Source organism: Aquarana catesbeiana, linkage group LG05 (genome assembly GCF_042186555.1).
Source record: "Aquarana catesbeiana isolate 2022-GZ linkage group LG05, ASM4218655v1, whole genome shotgun sequence".
NCBI classification, from domain to species: Eukaryota; Metazoa; Chordata; class Amphibia; order Anura; family Ranidae; genus Aquarana; species Aquarana catesbeiana.
The window spans coordinates 475954696-475980507 of NC_133328.1; the positions used below are offsets into that span (position 1 = coordinate 475954696).

Genomic DNA, 25812 nt, shown 5'->3' on the forward strand with positions numbered 1-25812 from the left:
TGCACAGGGGTAGCTCAGTGTGTTTTTAATAGAAGACTGCAAGCAAGCAGGTAAGTGTTTGTTACTGCAGAAGAGACATTGCAGTAAAGAGCTGCCTGCTCTCAGCTTATTTACCTTTAATTCCACTTTAATGCCTGAACGCAGTTTTGCAACTTTGTCATGTGTTAGTAAAACTGTGTGTATCCAGGTGAATTATACCATGCTTTTTCAGGACAAATTGGGCCTTCATTTGGTGGTAAATGGTAATGGTTATCTCCTGATTCTTTTTAATTGCAAAGGAAAACTGGCCCGAAACATATAAAAAGAAAAAAAAAAAAACTATTTGAGCCACCACCAAAAATACCTCCAAAATACATTCTCCCACTCCTGATGTTTTTGGTGATACTGTAAATGCATACATTATTTGTTTGTACCCATGGTATGGCCAAGAAACAATAGTGTGCACTTTTTTGTATTTTACCAAAAACACTGACACTAAATACGTTTTTATTTTATTCTACCTAAAATATATTGTCCCCGAGGGCCAGTAAAGGGGATGATGTGCTGGAGAGGGGGCTGCCCCGGGCACTGTGGTATCATGTAAGGTAGGAGGGCACCGTGTAGGAAGAGTTCCTGCCACTACAAGCTGACAGGAGTAGTCGGTAACCGCAGCATCACTACTCTTGTCTGCTTAGTGCAGGAAGTGACAGGCTGACTGTAGACCGCACAAGAGAGCCGGCAGGAGGTGCAGGCTGTCCTCCCTGTTCCCTCCAGCTCCTCTCCCTGCCCCTGCAGCGCTCTTGGATTGAAACTGTCAGACCGAGACTGTGCAGGATTTGCTTACCCATCCCCATCTACTCCCAATAAAGAATGTGGGGGGGGGGGTGTAAGCCTTGATCCCATACCCGTGCAGTAGCCGGCATCTCTCTTTGCCAGCTACTTGTCAAAAGTGTTAAAGTCAACTTGTCCTAGACTCCTCAACTCTGACCTGTCAAGATGAGGAGGAGGGGCCAGGGAGGAAAGCCATCCCACAGCCATCTGCAGAGCTGTATCTGAGGTCTGTGTGTTGGAAGAAGGGGGAACTGCACTGGGGGAACATTTGTGCAGAGGATGAGAGTATATGTGCTAGGGGGGAAAGAAAGATGAGTAATGATGCTAGGTGGGGGGATTTGTGCTGGAAGAGGGAAAGTGGGATTAGTGCTGGGAGGGTGAATTTGGGGAGCAAGGGGGATAAGATTTGCTCTAAGAGGGGAAATTTGGGGGAGATGTGTTGGGAAGGTGGATGTGGGGGGTGGTGAAATGATTTTTTACCAGGAGGGGGGATATTTGTGCTGGAAGGGGGGATTTGTGCTGGGGCTAATTGGGGGGTGGGGATTTGTGCTAGGAGGGGACATTTGGGGGGGTGGTGCTAAGAGGGTGATTTGGGGGCAGGGAATTGTGTTTGGGAGGGGGCAGTGAGGTGAAGAGGATTTGTGCTAAAGGAGGGATTTGGAGGGGTTCTGCTAGAAGTGGTGATTTGAGAGAGGGGGAGTTTGTGCTATTAAGAGGAAATGTTTTTGGGGTGACAGGGGATTTGTCTTACGAACGGGGATTTGGAGGGGGGAATTTGTGCTAGTAGGGGTGATTGAGGGGGGGATTTGTGCTAAGAGGGGTGATTTTTGGGGGAGGGCGGATTTAGAGAGGGAGAGGATTTAAGCTGGGTGGGGGCAAAAATTTGTGTGTGGAGGGAAAAATTTTACTGGGAGGATGGGAACTTTTTATTTGGGCAGAATTTTGGCTTGCAATGGGAATTTATGCCTAGAGGGTAAATGTGCAGATTTAGTGCCCGATTTGATTTATTTATTTTTTGGGCGGGGGGGGGAGGGTGGGTATTTTGCTGATACGCAATGCCCCTACATCATGGAAGTTTGACATCTTCGCTCTGGGCGCTAGATGGCCTTGTTCCGGCACTGCTGTCCCATTAATCCTGATCTAGCTATTTTATGTTTATTATTATTATTGTTATTCTATGTTTTTTTTTCACAGACTTTTTTTTTTTTTTTATTATTTACATTCTTCTCCTCCAACTGCTCTAAAAATATATGTATCAGTTTCTCCATTTAGAAGGTGATAGAGAGTACAGACGTAGATTTTACTGATTGATCACTCTGTTAGTCAGTCCCAGCTCCTCCATCATTAGCACTAGGCCTGGAGCTGTCGGTGACAGCTTGTTCTCTGAGCTGGGAGCGCGTATATTCGGCGCCTTGGAAGAGGACCCACCTCTGTGACGTCACATATATGTGTGATGCTGGCAAATAATTTAAAGAGGTTTTAAACCTCCATGGGGAAGTTTTACCCATAGGTAAGGCTTACCTATAGGTACTGTAAATATCTCCTAAATGTGCACTGTTCAGGAGATATTTATGGTTTACTGCGTCGATGATGTCATCGGCGCATGCCTTCTGGAGGAACGGACGCCTGCGCCGTTTCTTCAGGTGAGTGTGCTGTGACCGGTGGCTCCCATGCTCATGCGGAGTGATGTTGCGTGGCTCCGATCAGTCACAGAGCCGGAGTCCATGGCCCCGGAAGGAAGACGGTCAAAGATGGATGCGGCCTGCAGCAGGGATGACGCGGGCTTCATTTGCAGGTAAGTGCATGCATACTGCAATGCAATGCATACTAGCACACTATGCCTTTACTTTGTAGGGGAAAGGAAGAATCACCCACCAGGGTTTACTTTAAGATAAACTTTTTGTCATTAGAGCTTTGTCTGCAGTATTGAGTTTGCCTTCAGTCATCTCACTCCCTTAAATCCTATCCTATGGACAGCCATTTTCTAAAGATTCAAACTGAACAGCACAAACCAAATTATGTGGAAAGTTATATGTATTGTTACCTTCTGAACATGCCAGCTATATTATTGTCATGCTGATTCTTTGAGTCACTAATGCTATTTTCACACTCAGGCCCCCCGAGCGTTAGTGGTAAAGCGCTGCTTTGCATGCTTCGGCAGCGCTGCCCATTGATTTTAATGGCAGGAGCGGTGTATACACCGCTTATGCACCGCCCCAAAGATGTTGCTTGCAGGACTTTTTTTTTCCATTCCACAAGCGCACCGCCCCAGTGTGAAAGCACTCAGGCTTTCACACTGGGGAGGCTTGAGAGGTGCTTTACAGGCCTTATTTTTAGCGCTAAAATGCCTGAAAAGTGCCTTTAGTGTGAAAGGGGTCTTATCCAGAACATGCATACAGATGATAATTTGTGTCTACTTGCTACATCCTTCCAGGTCATTGGCTCATAAAGTATTATATCCAGACATAGCCAGGCATCCAGCAGTTTTAGGAGGTCAGCACTGGCAGCCTTCATACTTCTCTAAGTACAAGTAATTTTAAAGTATAACTGAGGTCCCACAATAAAAAAAAAAAATTGCTAGGAGCTAATTTTTTTTGGAGAGTAGACATTCAAAGCCTATTTTGCAGATAAACGTTTACCTTTGGCTCCCAAGAGTTTTATAAGTTCCTATGTACACTGCATAGTGCATGTACAGACTAGTTTTTACCCTGCTTCTGCAAGATGCCAAGAATAGTGCTGGGTAGTGGGGCTGATGTAATTTCTGAGCTTAGAAAGCTTAGAAGAAGCAAAAGGGTAGCTTTGCTGGACCCAGAAACAGTAGAGGAGGAAATGGCAAGGGCAGAGCAGTGATTGGAACATAGACCTTGCATCCCTGGAGGAGAGCATTATGTAACGTAAGTGCACAAAAATTTGCACGTTTTCTGTATATACTTGCATGTTATGCAAGAGTGCACCAGCCATCAAGTGGACTGTGGTGCTGCTTTAAAATCACTTTAATAACATTGCAGCTGTTTACGATACAGTGATGAAAATAATTGTTTGATCGCCTGCAGATTTCTTATGTTTGCCCGCTTACAAATAAGTGAAAGGTCTACAATTTTTATCATAGGTGTATTTCAAATGATAGAGACAGAATCAACCAAAAATCCAGAAAAAACACATAATACAAATGTTATATATTGAGTTGCAGTTCAGTGAGTAAAATAAGTATTTGATCCCCAAGCAAAACATGACTTCGTACTTGGTGGAGAAACCCTTGTTGGCAAGTACAGAGGTTAAGACTTTTCTTGTAGTTAGTGACCAGGTTTGCACACATCTCAGGAGGGAGGAAGAAAAATGCTGAATTTCACCCTAAGATCACCATTCCTACAATCAATCATGGAGGTGGAAACATGATGCTTTGGGGCTGTTTCTCTGCTAAAAGGTACAGGCCGACTTTGCTGCATTAGGGGGCCAATGGACGGAGCTATGTATTGTAAAATCTTGGATGAGAACCTTCTTCCCTCAGGCAGAACACTGAAGATGGGTGGTGGATGGGTCTTCCAACATGACAATGGCCCAAAACATACCGCCAAGGCAACCAAGGAGTGGCTCAAGAAGAAGCACATTAACCACTTTAGCCCTGGAAGATTTTACCCCCTTCCTGACCAGAGCGTTTTTTGTGATTCGGCACTGCGTCGCTTTAACTGACAATTGCGCGGTCGTGCGACGTGGCTCCCAAACAAAATTGACGTCCTTTTTTTCCCCATAAATAGAGCTTTCTTTTGGTGGTATTTGATCACCTCTGCAAATTTTTATTTTTTGCCCTATAAACAAAATAAGAGCGACAATTTTGAAAAAAACGCATTTTTTACATTTTGCTATAATAAATATCCCCCCAAAATATATAAAAAAACATTTTTTTTCCTCAGTTTAGGCCGATCGTATTCTTCTACATATTTTTGGTAAAAAAAAATCGCAATAAGCGTTTAATAATTGGTTTGCGCAAACGTTATAGCGTTTACTAAATAGGGGATAGTTTTATGGCATTTTTATTAATAATTTTTTTTTTTTTACTAGTAATGGCGGCGATCAGCGATTTTTATTGTGACTGCGACGTTATGGCGGACATGTCGGACATTTTTGACACATTTTTGGGACCATTGTCATTTATACAGCGATCAGTGCAATTAAAAATGCACTGATTACTGTGTAAATGGCACTGGCAGTGAAGGGGTTAACCACAAGGGGGCGGGGAGGGGTTAAGTGTGTCCTAGGGAGTGATTACTAACTGTAGGGGGATGGGTTGTATGTGTGACGTCACTGATCTCTGCTCCGATGACAGAGAGCAGAGATCGAGTGACACTTGTCACTAGGCAGAACGGGGAGATGCTGTTTACAACGGCATCTCCCCGGTTGTCCGCTCCGTGAGGCGATCGCGGGTATCCCCGCGGCGATCGAGTCCGCGGGACCCGCGACCCGACTCACGGAGCTCCCGGCTGGCGCGCGCGCAAGCAGTGGCACGGCGGGGAATTCAAATGGACGTACAGGTATGCCCATTTGCCCAGCCGTGCCATTCTGCCGACGTACATCGGCGTGCGCCGGTCGGGAACCGGTTAAGGTCATGGAGTGGCCTAGCCAGTCTCCAGACATTAGTCATGTAGAAAATTTACGGAGGGAGCTGAAACTTCGAGTTGCTAAGAAACCTTAAGGATTTAAAGAAGATCTGTAAAGAAAAGTAGACCAAAATGAGCAGTGCCCTCTGATTCCTCCTGTATTGAATTGTATTGTAATTGTACTGTCTGCCCTCATGTTGTAAAGCGCTGCGTAAACTGTCGGTGCTATATAAATCCTGTATAATAATAATAATCCCTCCTGAGATGTGTGCAAACCTGTTCACCAACTACAAGAAACGTCTTACCTCTGTTTTTGCCAGCAAGGGTTTCTCCACCAAGTACTAAGTCATGTTTTGCTTGGGGATCAAATACTTTTTTTACTCACTGAACTGCAACCTAATTTATAGCATTTGTTTTATGTGTTTTTTTTGGGGGGTGGGGATTTTTGGTTGATATTCTGTCTCTATTATTTAAAATACACCTATGATAAAAATTATAGACCCTTCATTTATTTTGAGAGTGGGCAAACTTACCAAAATCTGCAGGGGATTAAATAATTATTTTCCCCACTGTATAGGACTGCTAGAAAGAACTGTGTGTGTGTGGCCTCTGTGCTCCACATGTGCTTTTTTTTCTTCATGAAGTTATATGTTCATTAAAAATAATTTGTGTGTTAAACATAGGGATAGCATATTTACCCAAATCTGCCTTGAAATTGTGTTAATTACCTTAATGGCTGGCCCTTTGGTCAGATTGAATTGCTTAATCGTAGTGTAGCCTGCAGGGGTTCTAGCTGTGCTGTCTGGCTGACATCCAAGATCACACTACTGGATGAACAGAATTAGTGATTGTAAAGCCTGCATGCATTCTATTCATGAAGGTAAAAAAACCTTCAATATGCAGCTCTCCCTCCAGCCCCCCTCCCCAAATACTTACCTGAGCCCTATCGCAATTCCGCAATGTACACCAGAGCGGCTGTTGTCTCAGCTTTCTGCCTCCTCATCGGCCTTTGGCTCCCACTGCTGTCAATCAATTCTGTGTGTCTTATGGACACACCCAGTGAAGCTTGGGAGCGAGCACACGAGTACCCCCATAGTAACCAGCTTTCTATGGGGGCACTCGGCAGGGGGGAGGAGCCCAGAGCGCCGGAGGGGGACCCGAGAAGAGGAGGATCGGGCTGCTCTGTGCAAAACCCTTGCACAGAGCAGGAAAGTATAATATGTTATTTTAGCAAAAAAAAAAAAAATCCTTTATTCGCTTTAACCGCTTGCCGACCAGCCACCGTCGTAGCTATAAGTCGGCTCCTTTAAGTGGGATAGCAGGCGTGCGCGCTGCACTTGGGGAGTGCCGATGCTCGTAGTCGGCGGCGACCGCCGGCAACAAGCAATTGCGGGCACAAGAGACAGAACAGGGACGTAAACACACAAATCCCTGTTCTGAGACACATCGTGAGTTCCTAATAACTAGAAACCACGATCTGCCATTTCCTCTAGGTCAGTCCCCTCCCCCTATAGTTAAAACACAGGAAACACACACAGGGAACACAATTAACCCCTTGATCGCCCACTAGTGTTAACCCCTTCCCTGGCAGTGACATCTTTACAGTAATCGGTGCATTTTTATAGCACTGATCGCTGTATAAATGCCAATGGTCCCAAAAGTGTGTCAAAAGTGTCCGATGTGTCCGCCATAATGTTGCAGTCCTGATAAAAATTTCAGATTGCTGCCATTACTAGTAAAAAAAAAAAAAAAAAAAAAAAAAAAATTAATAATAAAATGCTATAAATCTATCCCCTATTTTGTAGACACTATAACTTTTGCACAAACCAATCAACATACGCTTATTGCGATTTTTTTTTTTTTTTTTTTTTTTTTTTTTTTTACCAAAAATATGTAGAATACTACATATTGGCCTAAACTGAGAAAAAGTTTGCTTTTTAAAAAAAAAAATGGGGATATTTATTATAGTAAAAAGTACAAAATATTGTGTTTTTTTTTTTTTTTTTTTTTTTTCAAAATTGTTGCTCTTTTTTTGTTTATAGCGCAAAAAATAAAAAACGCAGAGATGATCAAATACCACCAAAAGAAAGCTCTATTTGTGGGAAAAAAAGAACGTCAATTTTGTTTGGGTATGGCGTCGTACGCCCACGCAGTTGTCGGTTAAAGCGACGCAGTGCCGAAAAGCAAAAAATGGCCTGGTCATTCAGCAGCCAAATCTTCAAAAAAGTGGTTAAAGATCATTTAGCAATGAAAATAGTTCACATGCCGTATATGTATTTCTACTTTATTTAGCTGTTTTGCTGGACTTCAGCTTTCATTGCACCAAAACTTTCCTCAGTTAAGTATAGAAAGTCTCATTCCGGATGGCCACATTTCATTGGTTGTCTTTGAAGTTACTTTGTCATCATCCACACAGCATGCTTAAAATATCCGTTAACTGTAGGTGCCGACTAATTATACTGTATATGTTCGCCTTTATCTAGCCAAAACGGTCTCTTTGTTTTTTTTAAGCTATGCTATTTCTGGAATCTATCAGCAGTCATTGGAGGTTTTCTCAGCTCAACACATGCAGAGGCACCCCGCACTCTCAGTCCTGGTGTCTCCAGTACATCAGATCTAGCAAGAATATTAATGAGAGATCCTGGAAAGTCTGTCTCTGCTGTGATAGCCATAGAGTAGCTGTACAGTGGTTCTGGAGTCAAAAAGCCCCAAGACTCTTCAGTTATGGCTCCAATGCCTTCTGCAACCCTTGATGTCAATTTTAGATTGGATGACCTGGCACCTTTTATACATGTGTATGTTCCACTTATTAAGACCTGCAGACTCCTGCCTTCTGTTTTACTTCTTGCTTTGCTGCAGACAATCCAATTCTAGTTGTGGCTAGAGGAAGCTCTTTGGAGTCAGTATATTGTATGCTTATTTGGCATAAGAGCTCCCTCTATATATTTTTTTTGTAGCTCATAGGCACAATGACATCTCTCTTGGGGGGGGGGGGGGGGCATAGGGGCTGACATTAAAATATGCTGCTTTTACATTAGGCTAGTACTCCAATTTAAAGTGGGGTTCCACTTAAAAGTCACTTATCTGTTTCCTAATCCCCACCCCACCCCCTCTGGTGCCACATATGGGGGTGGTACCTGTTTTTGACCGGTCCCACTTCTAGAGTCAGCGCCACGGCGTCGTCCCACAGAAGTTCAGCCTCCTTCCTCCGCCGCTGGGCCAATTAGAAAGCGCTATGGGAACTGGCACCCAAGAGATGTGCCGACATCACAGGTAAGGTCCTAATATCAAAAGTCAGCAGCTACAGGATTTGTAGCTGCTGACTTTTAATTTTTTGTGGGGAGGCCAGAACACCTCTTTAACCAGCTCAACACAAAGCACTTTCACCCCCTTCCTGCCTGGCCAAATTTCAGCTTTCAGATCTGTCGCATTTACAATGACAAAAATTTTGTGGTCATGCAACACTGTACCCATGTGAAATTTTTGTTTTTTTTAAACCGATAGCGATTTCTTTTGGCGGTATTTAATCACTACTGGGTTTTTAATTTTTTGCTTAACAAAGGAGAAAAGACCGACAATTTTGAGGAAAAATAAAAGGTTTTTCTTATTTTCTGTTATAAAATTTTGCAAATAAGTAATTTTCTTCACTGATGAGGCGGTGCTGATGTGCGCTGAAGCGGCATGGTTAGGTGGCGCTAATGAGGCAGCACTGTTAGGCGGCACTGATGATCAGGGTAAACAATATACTGAGAGCCTTGCCGGTTATCAGCTCTCCTTTCCTCACGCACCTACAGATACGTGAGGAAAGGACTGCCAATAACTGGCAAGTCTCTTTACATGTGATCAGCTGTGATTGGACACAGCTGATCACATAGTAAAGGGCCACTACAATTGGCCCTTTACCCCGATCTGCGATCAGCTGTGTCCAGAGGACACAGTGGTCACAGAGCGCCGCCCGTGAATGCCTCGGGGGGGCAGAGTTCAGGGAGGACATACATGGATGCCCTTCTAGAAGTAGTTGACCACCCTGTAGCCATCTTTTGGCTATAGCGCTGTTGAGCCCAAACCAAAAATGTATTATATTGCAGCTTAACGATCATTAGATGTGGTGGCTGCATTAGTTTTCTTTGTCTTTTCCCCCTATATTTTTACCTGCTGATCTGGCTATTAACAAACCTCCAGGATTGGTGAGACCCAACGCTGGAGGAATGAGAAAAGGAGGCATAGCAGCATTGTCAGTCTGGGGGGGGGGGGGGGGGTGGTAGTGTTAAATCTATTAGTAGAGTTAAATACACTAAACAAATTGAAGCCAACTCTACACTTTATAATCAGTTACAACAAATAGTTTTTGTTGTCCTTTTGAGATAAAGGTTTTATATGAATTTTAATCATCCCTGTAAGTCTCGGTTTCCACTGGTGTGACTTGTCGTGCAACTTGGGACTGAAAAGTCGCATGACAAGTTGTACCCCATGTTTTCCCATGAGTACCGTTCATATCTGTGCTACTTCAAGTCTCAGCAACTTCAAAATAGTCCGTGCACTATTTTTGTCCCACTTTCATGCGACTTAAGGTCCATAGACCTCAAGAATACACAGGCATTGCATCAAAACCGTGGCAAAATTGGAAGTGGAAGTGGAAACCTAGCCTTGGTGTTAAGTGGTTTTTCATCTCTGCAACTGATGCATTCTGCCAGAGAGCTTGTGCTTTTAAATAGACTTGCTGGCTGCCAGGGTTACCATATGAAAATAGAAGAAAAAGTCTAAAAAAGGAAGCTAATGCAGCCATCCTATCTAAGAGTTGGTAAGCTGTAATATAAAAAATGGGATACTAACAGCAAGAATAAAAAATAAAAAGGAGGTTATATTTGCCTGCTCTGTACAACTTTACACAAAAAGTTCCTAATGCCGCGTACACACGGTCGGACTTTACGGCAGACTTTGCCGGGCGGACTTTTCAACGTACTTTACGACGGACTTTCTGAATGAACGGACTTGCCTACACACAATCCACCGAAGTCCGTCGAATTCGTACGTGATGACGTACGACCGGACTAAAACAAGGAAGTTCATAGTAGCCAATAGCTGCCCTAGCGTGGCTTTTTGTCCGTCGAACTAGCATACAGACGAGCGGACTTTTCGACCGGACTCGAGTCCGTCGGATAGATTTGAAACATGTTTCAAATCTAAGTCCGTCCAACTTTTGAGAAAACAAAGTCGGCTGGAGCCCACACACGATCGAATTGTCCGACGAAATCCCGCCCGCCGGGCAAAGTCTGCCGTAAAGTCCGCTCGTGTGTACGCGGCATTAGGCTTTGAAAATCAGAAATTTTGTTTTGTGATCTGATGGTGCCACCATTGATTTCGAAATTCGGCCAACCAAGCCTTCAGTTTCACCTCAGGTTGCTACAGAAAATAATTTTTGTGGCTGGGAATCTTCTTTTCTTTCCGGGAATTTTCTTTTCTTGCACATGCGCATTTCTCACACGATTCTCCCATAAATGATTAGAAAGTTGTTCGTTTTTCAAAATATTTCCAACATGCCCGATTACTTAAATTCGATGGTCGCACGAAAATCGGCTGTTGCTGCAGCCCCACTAATGGTGCACAATTCGAATGAAAATTCTTAGATAAGATTTTCGAGAAAGAAAAGTCCTTCGAAATTCGTCCCATGTATGGCCTGCCTTACTTTTTCTTCTGGTATTCCCCACCAGCACTGTTGGTTCCTCCGTCCTTCGGGTGCCTCCTGTAGCAAGCTGAGTAAGGCCTCATGTACACTGCTGCTGGTAAACGGACGTTCAGAGGCAGTTGGATGCTTTTTTCAGCTGCCCCTGAACTCCTCTAATGTTATCTTATGTGTACATGTACACAGGTTCGTTTAATGTCGTTTTTAGGCAGTTGAGTTTGAACTCCTTTTTTTGCTTTCCAAAAAGGCCTCTAGACGCTGAGTTTAGAATCCTTTTCAAGCACTAAACGCGGTAACTCGCGTTTTTCGTTTTTGGCTATTTTTTTTTAAAAAATTATTTTTTCAAATGCTTCTAAACGTAAAAGTGGCTAAACGCTGCATGTAAATGCGGCAAAACGGACGTTTTAAACGCGGATTACTATCTGTCCAGCAAGTTAAATTGTTCAGGAGAGGTTGTAAACGTTGCATGTACATTAAGCCTAAAGAGGCATCTGTGTCAGGTGTTTAGTGCTGTTTGTGCCTTTTTTGTCAAGATTTTTGCTGACTTTGTTAGTATGTGAAATGTGCCCAACAGGGACACATACAACACAAAAACACATTTTAGTAGAGTAGAGTGATGAGCAGTGTTAGTTTTGGCAGCAAATTTCGATTTCAGTTTTAGTCTTATACCACATACACACGATCGGACATTCCGACAACAAAATCCTGGATTTATTTCCGATGGATGTTGGCTCAAACTTGTCTTGCATACACATGGTCGCACAAATGCCGAACGTCAAGAACGCGGTGACGTAGAACACGTACGACGAGCTGAGAAAAATGAAGTTCAATAGCCAGTGCAGCTCTTCTGCTTGATTCCGAGCATGCATGGAATTTTGTGCGTCGGAATTGTGTACACACGATCGGAATTTACGAAAACGGATTTTGTTGTCGGAAAATTTGAGAACCAGCTTTCAAATTTTGTTTGTCGTAAATTTCGACAAAAAATGTCAAATGGAGCCTACACACGGTCGGAATTTCCGACAACAAGATCACATTGAACATTTGTTGTCGGAAATTACGATCGTGTGTACGCGACATTAGTCTTAGGACTAAAATGGCGTTTTAGTCCCATTCTAGTCTTCTGCAATTGTTTTAGTCGTATTTAGTCTACTAAATCTCCAGTACATTTTATTCAATTAAAAGCTAATGTGTTTAGTAAAAAAATGTAAGCATTTCTCTAGAATTTCAAAATGCATTATACAGTCCTGGAGTAAAAAAAATCTAATATCATGTTATTTATGGTATTAAGGTTTGAATAAACTCTCAGATTCATATTAGCCACTCTCTCTGAACGGTGGTCCGAGGAGGCCTGTAATGCTGCACAGTGCTGGCTGGTGGTCTGAGGGGTGGCCTGTAATTAGGGTTGCCACCTTTTCTTCAAATCAAACCCAAACACTTTAGCAGCGCACAGCAATTTCTTTTTATAGTATAAACTATACATATATTTTGCTATTAAATCACATTTCTAATCATATTACATATTAAGTTAATAACAAGAGTCCCCCTTTACATCAAAGTCCCACAGAGTTCCCCTTTTACATCTGAACTCGCAGAGTTCCCTTTCACTGTAAGTGGGGGGACTCTGCAGACTCTGATGTAAGGGAGAACTCTGGGGACTCAAATCAGGGTTTCCAGAGCATCCCTTATGTTAAAGGTGGAAAACTGAGAACTCTGATGTACGGAGAGGACTCTGATGTAAGGGGAAACACTGTGGACTCTGGTGTTAAGGGGAACTCTGATGTAAGGAGTGATCTGAGAACCCTGATTTGCCTTACTTACTCAGAGGCAGGAGAGAGAAGGAGGAGACTTCAGTCACAGATAGGGATGGATGGTGAGCTCACTCACTCCTTGGCAGTCAGCACCTCTCATCCAGATGTATCTGAGGCTGCCGGACTTCAACATTCCGGCCAGCACTTTCCTTTTCTGAGGCACAGCGCCGGGGAATGGAGTGTGGGCAAACAGAGGGGTAGAGGGAAGAGGTGCAGATCGAGCCCTCTTTCTTCTCCTCTCTTTGTGTGTGTTTGGGGAGGGGGGGACGGGGAATTGTTAGTGCTGGCTTTGGGCATTGTGAAAGAGTGTAACAGACACTCTCAGTTTAGACAACTGCAGCCAGCAACCCTGCTGGGAAGCCATAGTCCAGTCTAAATAACGTGTCCGGCTTTCAGGCAGTCTGATACCCGGACACATAATTCCAAACCCGAACTGTCCGGGTGAATCCTGGACAGGTGGCAACCCTACCTGTAATCCACAGTGCCCTGGATGCCACTGCCAGTTGTGGCCTGTAATGCACAGTTGCGTACACACAGTGCTCAGTCTGGATGGATGGTGGTCTGAGGGGAGGCCTCAGGCCTGCTCTGCTGTAATTGTAATACACAACTGTACACCCTCAGTCTGCTCTGGGCGCCTGGCGGTGAAGTCGTCTTGTGAGTTGGGACTCGGGAGGCCTCAGCCTGGCTGGCCTGTAATGCACAATGCTCCGCTCTCACTCTCAGGTCTCTGGCAATCGTCACGGTGCGCTTGCTTGCTGGGAGCGGATTGCGGAAGCAGGCGGAGCTCTGTGGAAAACCAGAAGTTAGTTTACGAGGGTAAATGTCCCTGACTCACATTTTTCCCGTTTTCTTCCGTTAACGAAAGCTGGTTTGATTTTCATCATAGTTTGTCAGGGGACGAAAATGTGCTGTAATTTTTGTTTTGCTTTTATCTCTGTAAAAATGCCGCTGACGAAGTCTTGGATGAAAACATTTTGGTTGACTAAATGAACTCTGGTTAACACAATTGACACTGGTGATGAGGGCTAGAACCTCTGATTTTATGGTTGTCCTGTGATTAACGCATGTCACCCCAATTCTTGTGTGGGCATCACAGGGACAGGAAGTGTGGTCAAATCTCCCCTATGTGGTTACAGACTGATATAAAAACCTCACAGAAGTGTTCATTCTTCCTGACTGTTTTGGCCTGATTTAGGTTTTTGATTTTCCTCAGCCTGAGTCTTATGACCCGACGAGGGAATTGTCCGTTTAGGAGCAATGACTGGAAGTTTGTAGGTGTGTAATGATTGGAGGCAAGGTGCTGTGGTGTTTTGAACATCTCCCGTTCTGTAGTACCCAATCTTCTTCTGTATTGTTTTTTAGCAAGCTGGAGCAAAATGATCTGTTTTATTCAGTTCACTAAATATTTAATAATAGTGCCTTAATTATTCATAACTGTTTGCTGGATGTTATAACTTTAACAGCGAGTGTCTGGCAAGCCTGCTGCTGTGTGTTTTAGGTTTTGCCTGGCTGTCTGAATATGTGAAGAAATAATATTTTTTCTTGTGTATGGCTAACAAATGCTATTAGAGAGAATTTTGAAGGCACACATTCCTAAACATAAAAGTAATGAGATCTATGGCAGCATATTCAAGGTCATATGAATTCATACGGAGCCTGCTTCCTTCAAAGGCAGTGTTTTGTAAGTCAGATGCTCCATCACTGCAAGATTAATGACGGCGACTACTCTTGTAAATCAGAATACGTTCAGGAACCCAGAGCCCAATTATCATCGCATTCATACTTCACTGATACCTATGTGATGAAAAATTGTACTTCACTGTGTCCTATATTATAAGAGTATGCCAAGTGAGAATCTTGTTCTCCTCTTTATTAAGACTAAGTTCAGTCGGTTTGATGAGGTTCCTTTAATTGGTTAATTCCAAGGCCCCATTCACAGGGGCTGCTTGATCAGACTCTCTATTTACCCCTATGGAGCGGCGGATGTCAGCAGGTGACATGTCTGCTGACATCCGCCACTATCTGATCCGATCCTGTCCGCAAAATCCAGACGGATAATAGTTCTAGTTCTCATCCCTCTGGTGGATTGGATTGGATATGATCAGATGAAAACGGACAGGCGATTCATTTTTACCCGATCTCCCAATAGAGGAGAGCGGGACTGGGTTCATCTCCACTCTGCACAGTGAGCGGAGACAGACCTGTCATCCACCTGCGATCCCCCGCTGAGCAAGCGGAGTCCGTCAAATGTGGCCCGTGTGAAAGGGGCCTTTAACTGACCATCAACAGCATTAACAAGTATAGTAAGCATTTTGACAGTTATAACCAATGTCTCTGGTTCTTTTACATCCATTAACCATTTTTATTCAATAGCATGTAATCAGTATCTTAAAGCATTATGGTTGCATATTTAAAACCCCGGTCACAACTCAAATAGACCATAATTGTTTCTTCGCCATTGCACGACTCGGGTGCCGCGTACTAGTCCTATAGCAGGAACTACATATTTACATCACCATACCCCAGAAGCAATATGTATCAAAGGGCTTCCTGGGAACCCTAGGGTTCCTTCAGAAGTTGCTAGTTTTGCCTCTCAAATAGGTTCCCCCTGACACAAGTGGGAAAAAAAAACCTTTAGTTTACCCTAATGAGCCCCAGTAACCACTTCTTTGCCTTCTCCCCTTAGTGTTATTAAACCCAGGACGCTACAGTCACAATATCTGGTCTCCCACAATATTTTAGTAACTCTAAACTGCTAAATACATTTTTTCACCAGCAGCATATAGCAGTCTTGTGACTTTTATCAGTGTCCAGCTGAGCACTGGTTAAAGTTTGTAGGAGGAAGTTTAATTCTCCTCTGACAGTCCTATAAGGGTGCCTGATCCCTAACCTCTGTCTTGTCAGTGATTGGCCCTGTGCTGATCACATGCATCCTCCCAAAGTCATACACACCAAACTGAGCATGTGCAGAGTACCTCCCAGGGCTCTGTTCTATCAGCAGATGGATTGAGGAGTGTGGAAGAAGGGGAGGATGAGAGAAGACAGGATCAAACAGCCTTTTTACACCATGCGCAGGATTAACCCCTTAAAGCGGAGTTCCACACAAAAATGGAACTTCTGCTTTTCGGAACCCTCCCCCCCTCCGGTGTCACATTTGGCACCTTTCAGGGGGGAGGGGGGTGCAGATACCTGTCTAAGACAGGTATTTGCATCCACTTCCGGCATAGACTCCCACGGGAGTCTATGCCTCTTCCTGTCCCTCCGCGCTGTCTCCTGGGAAACACACAGGTCCCAGGAGATAGCGGGGACCAGTTACGATGCGCAGCGCGACTCGTGCATGCGCAGTAGGGAACCGGGAAGTGAAGTCGCAACGCTTCACTTCCTGATTCCCTCACCTAGGATGGCGGCGGCAGCTGCCAAGAATCTAGCGGGTTATCGGCGTCGGCTGCCGACATCGCTGGACCCTGGGACAGGTAAGTGGCCATTTATTAAAAGTTTGTAGCTGCTGGCTTTTAATATTTTTTTTTTTTTAGGTGGATTTAGGTGGACTCCCTCTTTAAGTTCCACAGTGGGCATAACAAGCATGCTTTACTGCATTTACAGACTGATTTTGCTGTTGTGGGTTTAGTAACACTTCAAAGTGCTTGTAAAGACTCGTTTTTTTTTCCTATAAAAATAACAAACATGTTATGCTTACCTGCTCTGTTTGAGTGGATTTGCAAAGAGTAGCCCGGATCCTCCTGTTCTCGGGTCCCTCTTTTGTGATCCTGACCCTCCCTCCTGTTCAGTGCCCCCACAGCAAGCAGTTTGCTATGGGGGCCCCTGGAAGACGTAATTTGCTTACGAAACGCCGCGTAGGGCTGAGCGACGTGTTCGCGTCACCTCCCACCGATGTTGTGACACCAGCAGGACGGGCTGTCTGTGAGCATCCGGCCGGTGCTCCAAACTTCTTTCCAAAGGCACTCTATTTCGAATTTACATGTGAGTGTATATTTTACTTTGATTCAATAAAGCCTTAAGATTTTACACTATTGGAGCCCCCCCTTTTTTTCCGTACATGGTTACATCACTCTGCTGAGAGCCTGACTTCCCGCTGATCCATCCATCTACACCAAGGTCCCTGACGTTCCATCCCAGTGTCAATCTCGGTTTTTCGGTGGTCCGGAGCAATCAAATCTAACAGCTCACTCAGACCCTCTGTAACGGGGGGTCATGAGTTTCTGGTAAGCGGCCAGTCACTCTGTATGTGGTGGTGGACTTAAGCACCTTGTCCTCATCCAGCAGGACCTACATTCCAATTTAATCAACACCCGGGTGTTCTATTTTTTTATATATGGACTCACACTAATAATATTTTCCTCACTGTTGCACATCAATATTGCACTTTTGATGATTGATTGATTTATTTTGGCATTTATTCATTTATATAATGCCAATTTATATAATATATATAATTTTCATGTTTACACGTTTATTTGGATTTTATCCCAAAGGTGAACTGATCGTCACTTGTATGCACATTTGTTTCTCAATAGCACGATTCAATAGTTTTATATTATTTATTTTTGTGTGTGTTACATATAGGAATCCGCAGCTTTTTAAAAAAAAAAATGTTATTGATTACGCAACCTCACTTATGCGCAGTTAATCCCCCCCCTTTTTTTCTCCCACCGAAGTCATAGCTCCCTGTGTCCATTGAAAAGGAAGGTAACTAATGCGCAAACCTAAACTAACTAAAATATGTTAAAGGCGAAGCTGCCAACATTTAAAAGGTGTTCTCACACAGAATAACAAATGAATACAAAGATATGTGGCACGGACTCAAAAAAATATATATAAATGATGAAAATGTGATCAATGATAATGTGTGCAATGAGCACACTAAAAAGATAGCACTTCCAAGACCGTGCTAATGCTATATACTGGATAATAAAGTGCAACCAATCTTCAACATAGGTAACAGTGATAATCATTCATATTGCAGAAAATGTCTAATAAAGTGCAAAAAAATGCTCCAAAGTGCTAGTAATGCAATCAAAGTCCAATACAAAAAAGAAAAAATCTCCAAGTGACAGTTCAAAGAGGAAAAAGTGAATGTGCAAAGCAACCCAAAAAAATCCACTTCATCCAATTGATATCACCATCCATGGTGCACCACTTGTTTTCAGGTCAAATCAGGTCTTGGTATGGATATACACTGGATCCTCCGTGATCGATCGACTCCCACAGATATCCACAGCAATGCCGGTACCCGGGTGGATTTCAGGCTCATCAAATGCAGTATAGACATGCAATAAAGAAGGGGGGCTCCATAGTGCAGTAATTCAATCCAATATATTAAAAAACAAGTATTAACTTACAGTTCAGAATACTCAGTACAGCTTAGTAAGATACTTCTGGTCTCAGCCACAACCGGAAGTGACGACACCTGGCTCCTCCCTGATGAATTGCGTCACTGAACACGTGACTTCATCACCTGTGTCCATTGAGATACGGAGCCCGACCCAGCCCTGTCCCCTTTCTCCCCTGATTGGCTAGCTGGCTTTGACAGCAGTGAGTGCCAGTGGCGCCGCTGCTGTCTCAGCCAATCGGGAAGGAGTATCTCGAATGGTCGAGACACTCGTGGACATCGCTGGACAGAGAGGGACCTTAGGTAAGTGTTAGTGGGCCGAGTGGGGCTTCTGCACACAGAAGGATTTTTATCTTAATGCAAGAATGCATTAAGATAAAAAACCTTCTGCCTTTACAACCCCTTTAACTATTATTTTCTTGCTTTTTTTTTTTTTTTTTTTTATCCCTCTAACTCAGGGTTTTACAACTAGGGTTCCTCCATAGGTTACCAGGAGTTCCAGGACCAATGAGCAATTTCTGCCTCTCAAATAAGTTCCCAGTGACACCATTGATCTTTTTAGCCATCTCTAAGGGGGTCATTCTTCCCAATGACCGCAGATGTAAGGAGCATTTTTCCCACTGACCATCACACTAATGTATCACGAGTTGTAGATATAATACTTTTTAGTAGGGGTTCCCTGAGACCAGAAAGTTATTTTAAGGGTTCCTCTGTGTTGAAAAGGTTGAGCAAGGCTGATGTAGCATGATTTGGGAAATGGCTGCTTCCATCAGAGCCTAAGCAAAAAGTGTTATGCTTTGTAACCGATATCTGAGAATTTCTTATAGATGTCTCAATTATTTTACAATTTTGCACTTTCCTGATCTCTAAAATCTCAGCCAGATACACTCAAACATGTACATCCTTTAGCCTAGTCAATCCACTTATTTGCAAGTCCTGAGAATATGGATGAACCACCAAAATGGAGGAGGATGGGAAATATGATATATTGGGTTTTATATTTTAATGCTTAAAGGGTTTGTTATTATAAATGAATGATCTTATTTTCAGAATAAAGCTGGTAAGGGGGAAATGGCCACTTTGCTTTGGACAAAATGTGGCTTTCACTGAGAGAATGGCCAGGTCTTATCCAGTGTTACATTTTTCATGTAGTCCTGCAATGAATAGTCACGTTCCATAACACCCATGTAACTGGGAATGTATTATGTTTTCCCTTTTTGTTTAGAGAAACATGTAAAAAAGATTAGCTTGATTTAAATATGGTTTTCATTGTGTGTTATTCCTTTAAAAACCTTGGAGCTATGCAATTATGTATGGGGGCAGCCATATTATTACATATGCAAGTTCTGCTTCTTTCTTTGCAGTGCAACACAGTGGTTATGCTTTACTGTTCTTTCTTACAATGAAAGTGTAGAAGTCTGCTGACTGATTAATACAATACAATTCCTGTTTGGTCAATGACAGTAAATGCTCTGAACTACTGCTGCCTCCGTACTCAATACAGGGGGAAAAAAAGAAGATTGAGCATATAAACAGGAAAATCACTTAAAAAAAAATAAAAGCTGCAAAAATTCCCAAGAATGCGTGCTCACTAATAACATGTTTTACTTTCCCTTTAATTGTCATCAGCCAAAGTAAATGGTGATTCTTTAGATTTTACAGTTTTTCTGGGGATGTCACTGGTATGACTATCCTGCAGGAGGTTCAATCTTTCTGACCACCAAGGATGCAATTCCTGTATGGTTTATCGATTCCAGTTATTTTTTCTGATGGGACACATACTTTTGATTCTACTCACCAAGCTTCCATAGCACACCCTAGGCCTGGAAACCATGTATGTTTTTCTTTTTGTCTGTTTCATGTGAAACTTAAACAAAATACTAGTTTTCTTTTCTTTAACTTAATTTTTTTCCAGCTATAGCATAAAGGCCACCAGTTCTGCACCAAAATGACACAGGCCTAAGACCACTCTGTCTTGAAAATGTAATCTTCATGACATATTAAAGAGTCTGATTGAGATGTGTAGTGACAATTGTGTAATTTACCAATGCAGTTCTACAGTGTTAAATGTTTTTGTATTTATGTCACACACAGGGACACAAAACTGGAAGGAACAAGGCAGCGCCATTCTTCCGGTGGCATGAATACACGTGAAATGATACTTGGCCTTGAAGGAGTTGAACTTGGTGCTGATGGGAAGGTGAGAATGTAAGCACTGCTTGTAAGACAATTAGATAGTGGTTAGACATCACCTGTCACTGTGTAGTGTGTTTCCCACCCTGTGTATAACCACCACTACACTGGTATAAAAGTAATCCCTACTGATTATATATAATACTAAATTCTTTTATGTATACAGTTCAGATTGATACCAATATGCTCCTTTCAGAGCAATAAGCACGTAATTGCTATTGTTTAAAAACTGCATTTTAATATTTTGTATACAACAAAAGAACTGCATTTACTGAGCTCTGAAAGGATGGGTAGTTAAAATATTAATACTGTTTTTGCATTTTAAATGCTGCTTTTTAAAATATTAAAAGAAATGGGCCTAAGATCATAAACAGATGTGAATAACACGATCTAGCATGGAGAAAAAGAAAATGTAAAAAATATAATGGTACAGATGATCAGGTCTGAAAAACATGAACAAATATTGAAACCCTCATGGTGGCCCTAGAAATCAGGGAGTTACAGTACATAACTTGTGTTGTCATTTAGGTTTGATGTGCCAGGTATAGAGGGCATATAAGGCAAGTAAGTGTACAGCTGGCATTGCAGAATACCTGTTCCATTGCAGCCTGGTAAGTAGCATGCAGTGTTGCCATGTGGGCTAGCTCTGCTTAAAGTTATTCTAAAGGAAAGCGGGGGGGGGGAAAAATGTCATTCTCACCTGCTCTGTGCAATGGTTATACACAGAGCAGCCCTGATTCTCCTCTTTTTAGGTCCCTCGCCGGTGGTCTTGGGCCCCCCCCCCCCCCCTTCCGAGTGCTCCTAGTAGCAAACAACCTGCTATGGGGACAGCAGGCAGGCTCGCTCCCAAGTGCCGCTCTGTGTGTCCATTCACACAGCGCTAAAAATATCGCCTGCAAAGAGCCGCTGCTGTCTCTTCAATGTGAAAGCCCCGAGGGATTTCACACTGGAGCGGTGCGCTGGCAGGACGCTAAAAAAAGTCCTGCTAGCAGCATCTTTGGAGTGGTGAAGGAGCAGTGTATACACCGCTCCTAAACTGCTCCTGCCTATTGAAATCAATGGGGCAGCGTGGCTATACCGCCGGCATAGCGCTGCTGCAGCAGCGCTTTGCGGTGGTTTTAACCCTTTCGCGTTTGGTTTTTAACCCTTTCTCGGCCGCTAGCAGGGGGGGTAAAAGCGCCACACTAGCGGCCGAACAGTGCCGCAAAATTGACGGTGAAGTGCTGCTAAAAATAGCGGGTCTTTACCACCGACGCACCCACCGCCCCAGTGTGAAAGGGGCCTTATGCATATTGCTGGATCGAGATGGAGTTCAAGTAAGTATAAGGGGCAAATGGGGGGGGGGGGGGGAGCTGCACCCAGAAGGTTTTTTACTTTAATGCAGAAAACCTATTAGGGTAAAAAAAACCTTGAGCCTTTAGAACCACTTTAAGAAAGTGTAAGTAAGTTACAAGAGCTGTATGTGCAAAATATAAAGGTAAAAAAGGCGGAAGAAACTGCGCATAGGTGAAATGTGTAGACAATAAAAAATATGAAAGCTGTGAATTCCTATATGCAATACAAACACAATAAGATTACCTTAGAAAAATGGAATCGCGCTGAGGAGGGAGCTGGTGACCATACTAATGACCATCAATCCTCCTTAAAATGAATGAATAAAATTTATGTGTGTAAAACATATAAATGAGCTACCAATGTAAATGGATAAATGACAAATAAATAGTCCATCAAAAATACATTGTTCATGTGCAACAGTGAAAAAAAGTTATATAAAAGTCCATGTGTAGACAATAAAATAAATCACCCAGGTGATTACTAAAAATCAATTGAGGTCCTGCTGGATAAGGACAAAGTGCTTGGTCCACCACCATATATAGAGAGACTGGCCGCTTACCAGAAACTCGTGACCCCCCCACTACAGAGGGTCAGAGTAAGCTTTTTCTGGTAAGCGGCCAGTCTCTCTATATATGGTGGTGGACCAAGTACTTTGTCCTTATCCAGCAGGACCTCAATTGATTTTTAGTAATCACCTGGGTGATTTATTTTATTGTCTACACATGGACTTTCATATAACTTTTTTTCACTGTTGCACATGAACAATGTATTTTTGATGGACTATTTATTTGTCATTTATCCATTTACATTGGTAGCTCATTTATATGTTTTACACACATAAATTTTATTCATTCATTTTAAGGAGGATTGATGGTCACCAGCTCCCTCCTCAGCGCGATTCCATTTTTCTAAGTTTATCAAAATATAAAGGTGTTACAATGATGGCACTGAATTCATTATGTTCGCTCAGAAGTGATGAAAGGGGGCACACAGATGACAGTTTTCAGGAAGCATGTTCATTCTGTGTTTACAATTGTTTAATGGCAAGAAAAGTCTAAACAAAACAGCTCTTGAGTCTCCAGTATACTTCCTTTTCACTTATGGTTTAAAATTTAAGGCAGTTTCCAACTTGCCAAATTTATTTTTTTTTCTCTTACTATCTAAAAAAGTTACCTTTTGTTACATTTCTCTGTATTGAAATTAGAGATGGCATGTCATACATAATCTAAAGTGCATGACACTTGTTCCTGAGGTTATCCAAGTGCCGGAGCATTGGTCAGTATTCTGTAGGGTCTGATGATTACAGTCTTTCATTCTAAGTCACTATTAATTACCGACCTGTTTAACTGTCTGGTTTCCCCTAGTGTGTGCCGTCAGATTCAGGCTTCGGCTGTAAGTGAATGTTTGCTATGGGAAGATTTTTTTTTTTTTATCCCGATTAGTTGCATCCCACCAGCATCAAACTGGCCATATAGACTGCAATCTGATTGTACTGTCTGTGTAGAAACTTCTTTGGAAGTACGTATAAAGGCGATTAAACAAACAGGTTGTAACGTGTGACCAGATTCAGGACCACAGTGCTACGTGTGCTTTAAACAATGGGCAGTACGCAGCTGCAGTATATCTATTTCAGAAATTGCGCAAAAAAGAAGAGCCAGTTGTGTGCCCTTATATTAGCAATGCATGACTGATCTGGAAGACAATTAATGTGTCAGGGCTGGTGGAAGAAATTACAGCAACTGTGCTAAATGTTTTATGTCCGCTGATCAGCTACTGGCAATCTTTTCTCTTCTCTAGACTGTATCGTATACACAGTTTTTGTACCCCACCAATGCCTTGGGAGGACGTAGAAATACAATAGACTCCACTTGCTCCTTCTCTCAGTTTCGTAATGCAAGTCACCGCAACCTGACCCTGGGAAGAGCCAACAGTGTACAGGGCAGCATCGACACAGGTGACATTATCATTTTACAGATGTTGCTCACATGGCTGTGGTGTTTTATGTGAATGAGGTGGGGGATACAGTTTCAGTGTCCATGCATGTGTAAGTTATATACCTTATCCTTAGTGATGCACTTTGGGCTGTATTTAATACTCTGGTGGAAAGTGCAGTAGCCATGGAAAACCAATAAGAGATCAAATGTCATCTGTTCAGTATTACCTGGTTAGTACAAGGTGATGTCTCCTCCCGTCTGCTTCTTGCACTATTTGTTATGAAAAGCTCTGTAGGTTGCTGCCTGATAACTCTAGTAAAGCAGTTGCTTATAAACATTTAATATGAAAGTAAGTGCCTGGTAAGCTTTTGGGTGCCAAAGAACATAACTGCAAAAGAGAGAAAAAAATGGTCACTGCACTAAAATATCTTTTTAGGTATGAATGTTTTAAGGTATTTGGGATGGGTACTAGTTAATCTACAGTGAGGGGAAAAAAAGTATTTGATCCCCTGCTGACTTTGTACGTTTGCCCACTGACAAAGAAATTCTCAGTCTAGAATTTTAATGGTAGGTTTATTTTAACAGTGAGAGACAGAATAACAATAAAAAATCCTGAAAAACACATTTCAAAAAAGTTATAAATTTGCATTTTAATGAGTGAAATAAATATTTGACTCCTGCGCAAAACACGACTTAGTACTTGGTGGCAAAACCCTTGTTGGCAATCACAGATGTCAGACGTTTCTTGTTGTTGGCCACCAAGTTTGAACACATCTCAGGAGGGATTTTGTCCCACTCTTTGCAGATCCTCTCCAAGTCATTAAGGTTTGAAGGCTGACATTTGGTAACTCGAACCTTCAGCTCCCTCCACATATTTTCTATGGGATTAAGGTCTGGAAACGGGGTAGGCCACTCCAGGACCATAATGTGCTTCTTCTTGAGCCATTACTTTGTTGCCTTGGCCATGTGTTTTGGATCGTTGTCTGGCTGGCATACCCATCCACGACCCATTTTCAATGCCCTGGCTGAGGGAAGGAGGTTCTCACCCAAGATTTGAAGGTACATGGCCCCGTTTATCTTCACTTTGATGCAGTGAAGTTGTCCTGTCCCCTTGGCAGAAAAACACCCCCAAAGTATAATATTTCCGCCTCCAGGTTTGATGGTTGGGATGGTGTTCCTGGGGTCATAGGCAGCATTCCTCCTCCTCCAAACATGACGAGTTGAATTGATGCCAAGGAGCTCGATTTTGGTCTCATCTGACCACAACAACACTTTCACCCAGTTTTCCTCTGAATCATTCACATGTTCATTAGGAAACTTCAGGCAGGCCTATACATGTGCTTTGTATAGCAGGGGGACCTTGTGGGCACTGTAGGATTTGAGTCCTTCATGGCGTAGTGTGTTACCAAATGTTTTCCTGGCGACTATGGTCCCAGCTGCCTTGAGATCATTGACAAGATTCTCCCGTGTCGTTTTGGGCTGATTCCTCACTGTTCTTATGATCATTAAAACTCTACGAGGTGAGATCTTGCATGGAGCCCCAGACTGAGGGAGATTGTCACTTATTCTGTGTTTTTTTCATTTGAGAATAATCACACCAACTGTTGTTACCCTCTCACTAAGCTGCTTGGCAAGTGGTCTTGTAGCCCATTCCAGCCTTGTGTAGGTCTACAATCTTGTCTGTCCCTGACATTCTTGAACAACTCTTTGGTCTTGGCCATGGTGGAGAGATTGGAATCTGGTTGCTTCTGTGGACAGGTGTCTTTATACAGATAACAAACTGAGATTAGGAGCACTCCCTTTAACCACTTTCGCCCTGGAAGGATTTGCCCCCTTAATGACCAGGCCATTTTTTGCAATACGGCACTGCGACGCTTTAACTGACAATTACGTGGTCGTGCGACGCTGTACCCAAACAAAATTGATGTCCTTTTTTTATCCCACAAATAGAGCTTTCTTTTGCTTTTAGTGGTATTTGATCACCTCTGCCGCTTTTATTTTTTGCACTATAAACAAAAAAAGTGACAATTTTGAAAAAACACTATTTTTTTACTTTCTGCTATAATAAATATAAAAAAAAAACAAATTTCTTCATCAGTTT

At 42.8% G+C, this 25812-nt stretch overlaps 1 protein-coding gene across 2 annotated transcripts in view; it reads left to right on the plus strand.

The window, feature by feature from the left end:
• Nucleotides 1-25812, plus strand: part of CABLES1 (Cdk5 and Abl enzyme substrate 1) — a 157636-nt gene that overhangs the window by 113313 nt on the left and 18511 nt on the right. For both annotated transcript variants that reach the window (XM_073631473.1, XM_073631472.1), the window contains exons 5-6: nucleotides 20344-20449; nucleotides 23575-23731. In XM_073631473.1, the coding sequence (XP_073487574.1) occupies nucleotides 20344-20449; nucleotides 23575-23731 (263 nt within the window). The remainder of the gene's footprint in view (nucleotides 1-20343; nucleotides 20450-23574; nucleotides 23732-25812) is intronic.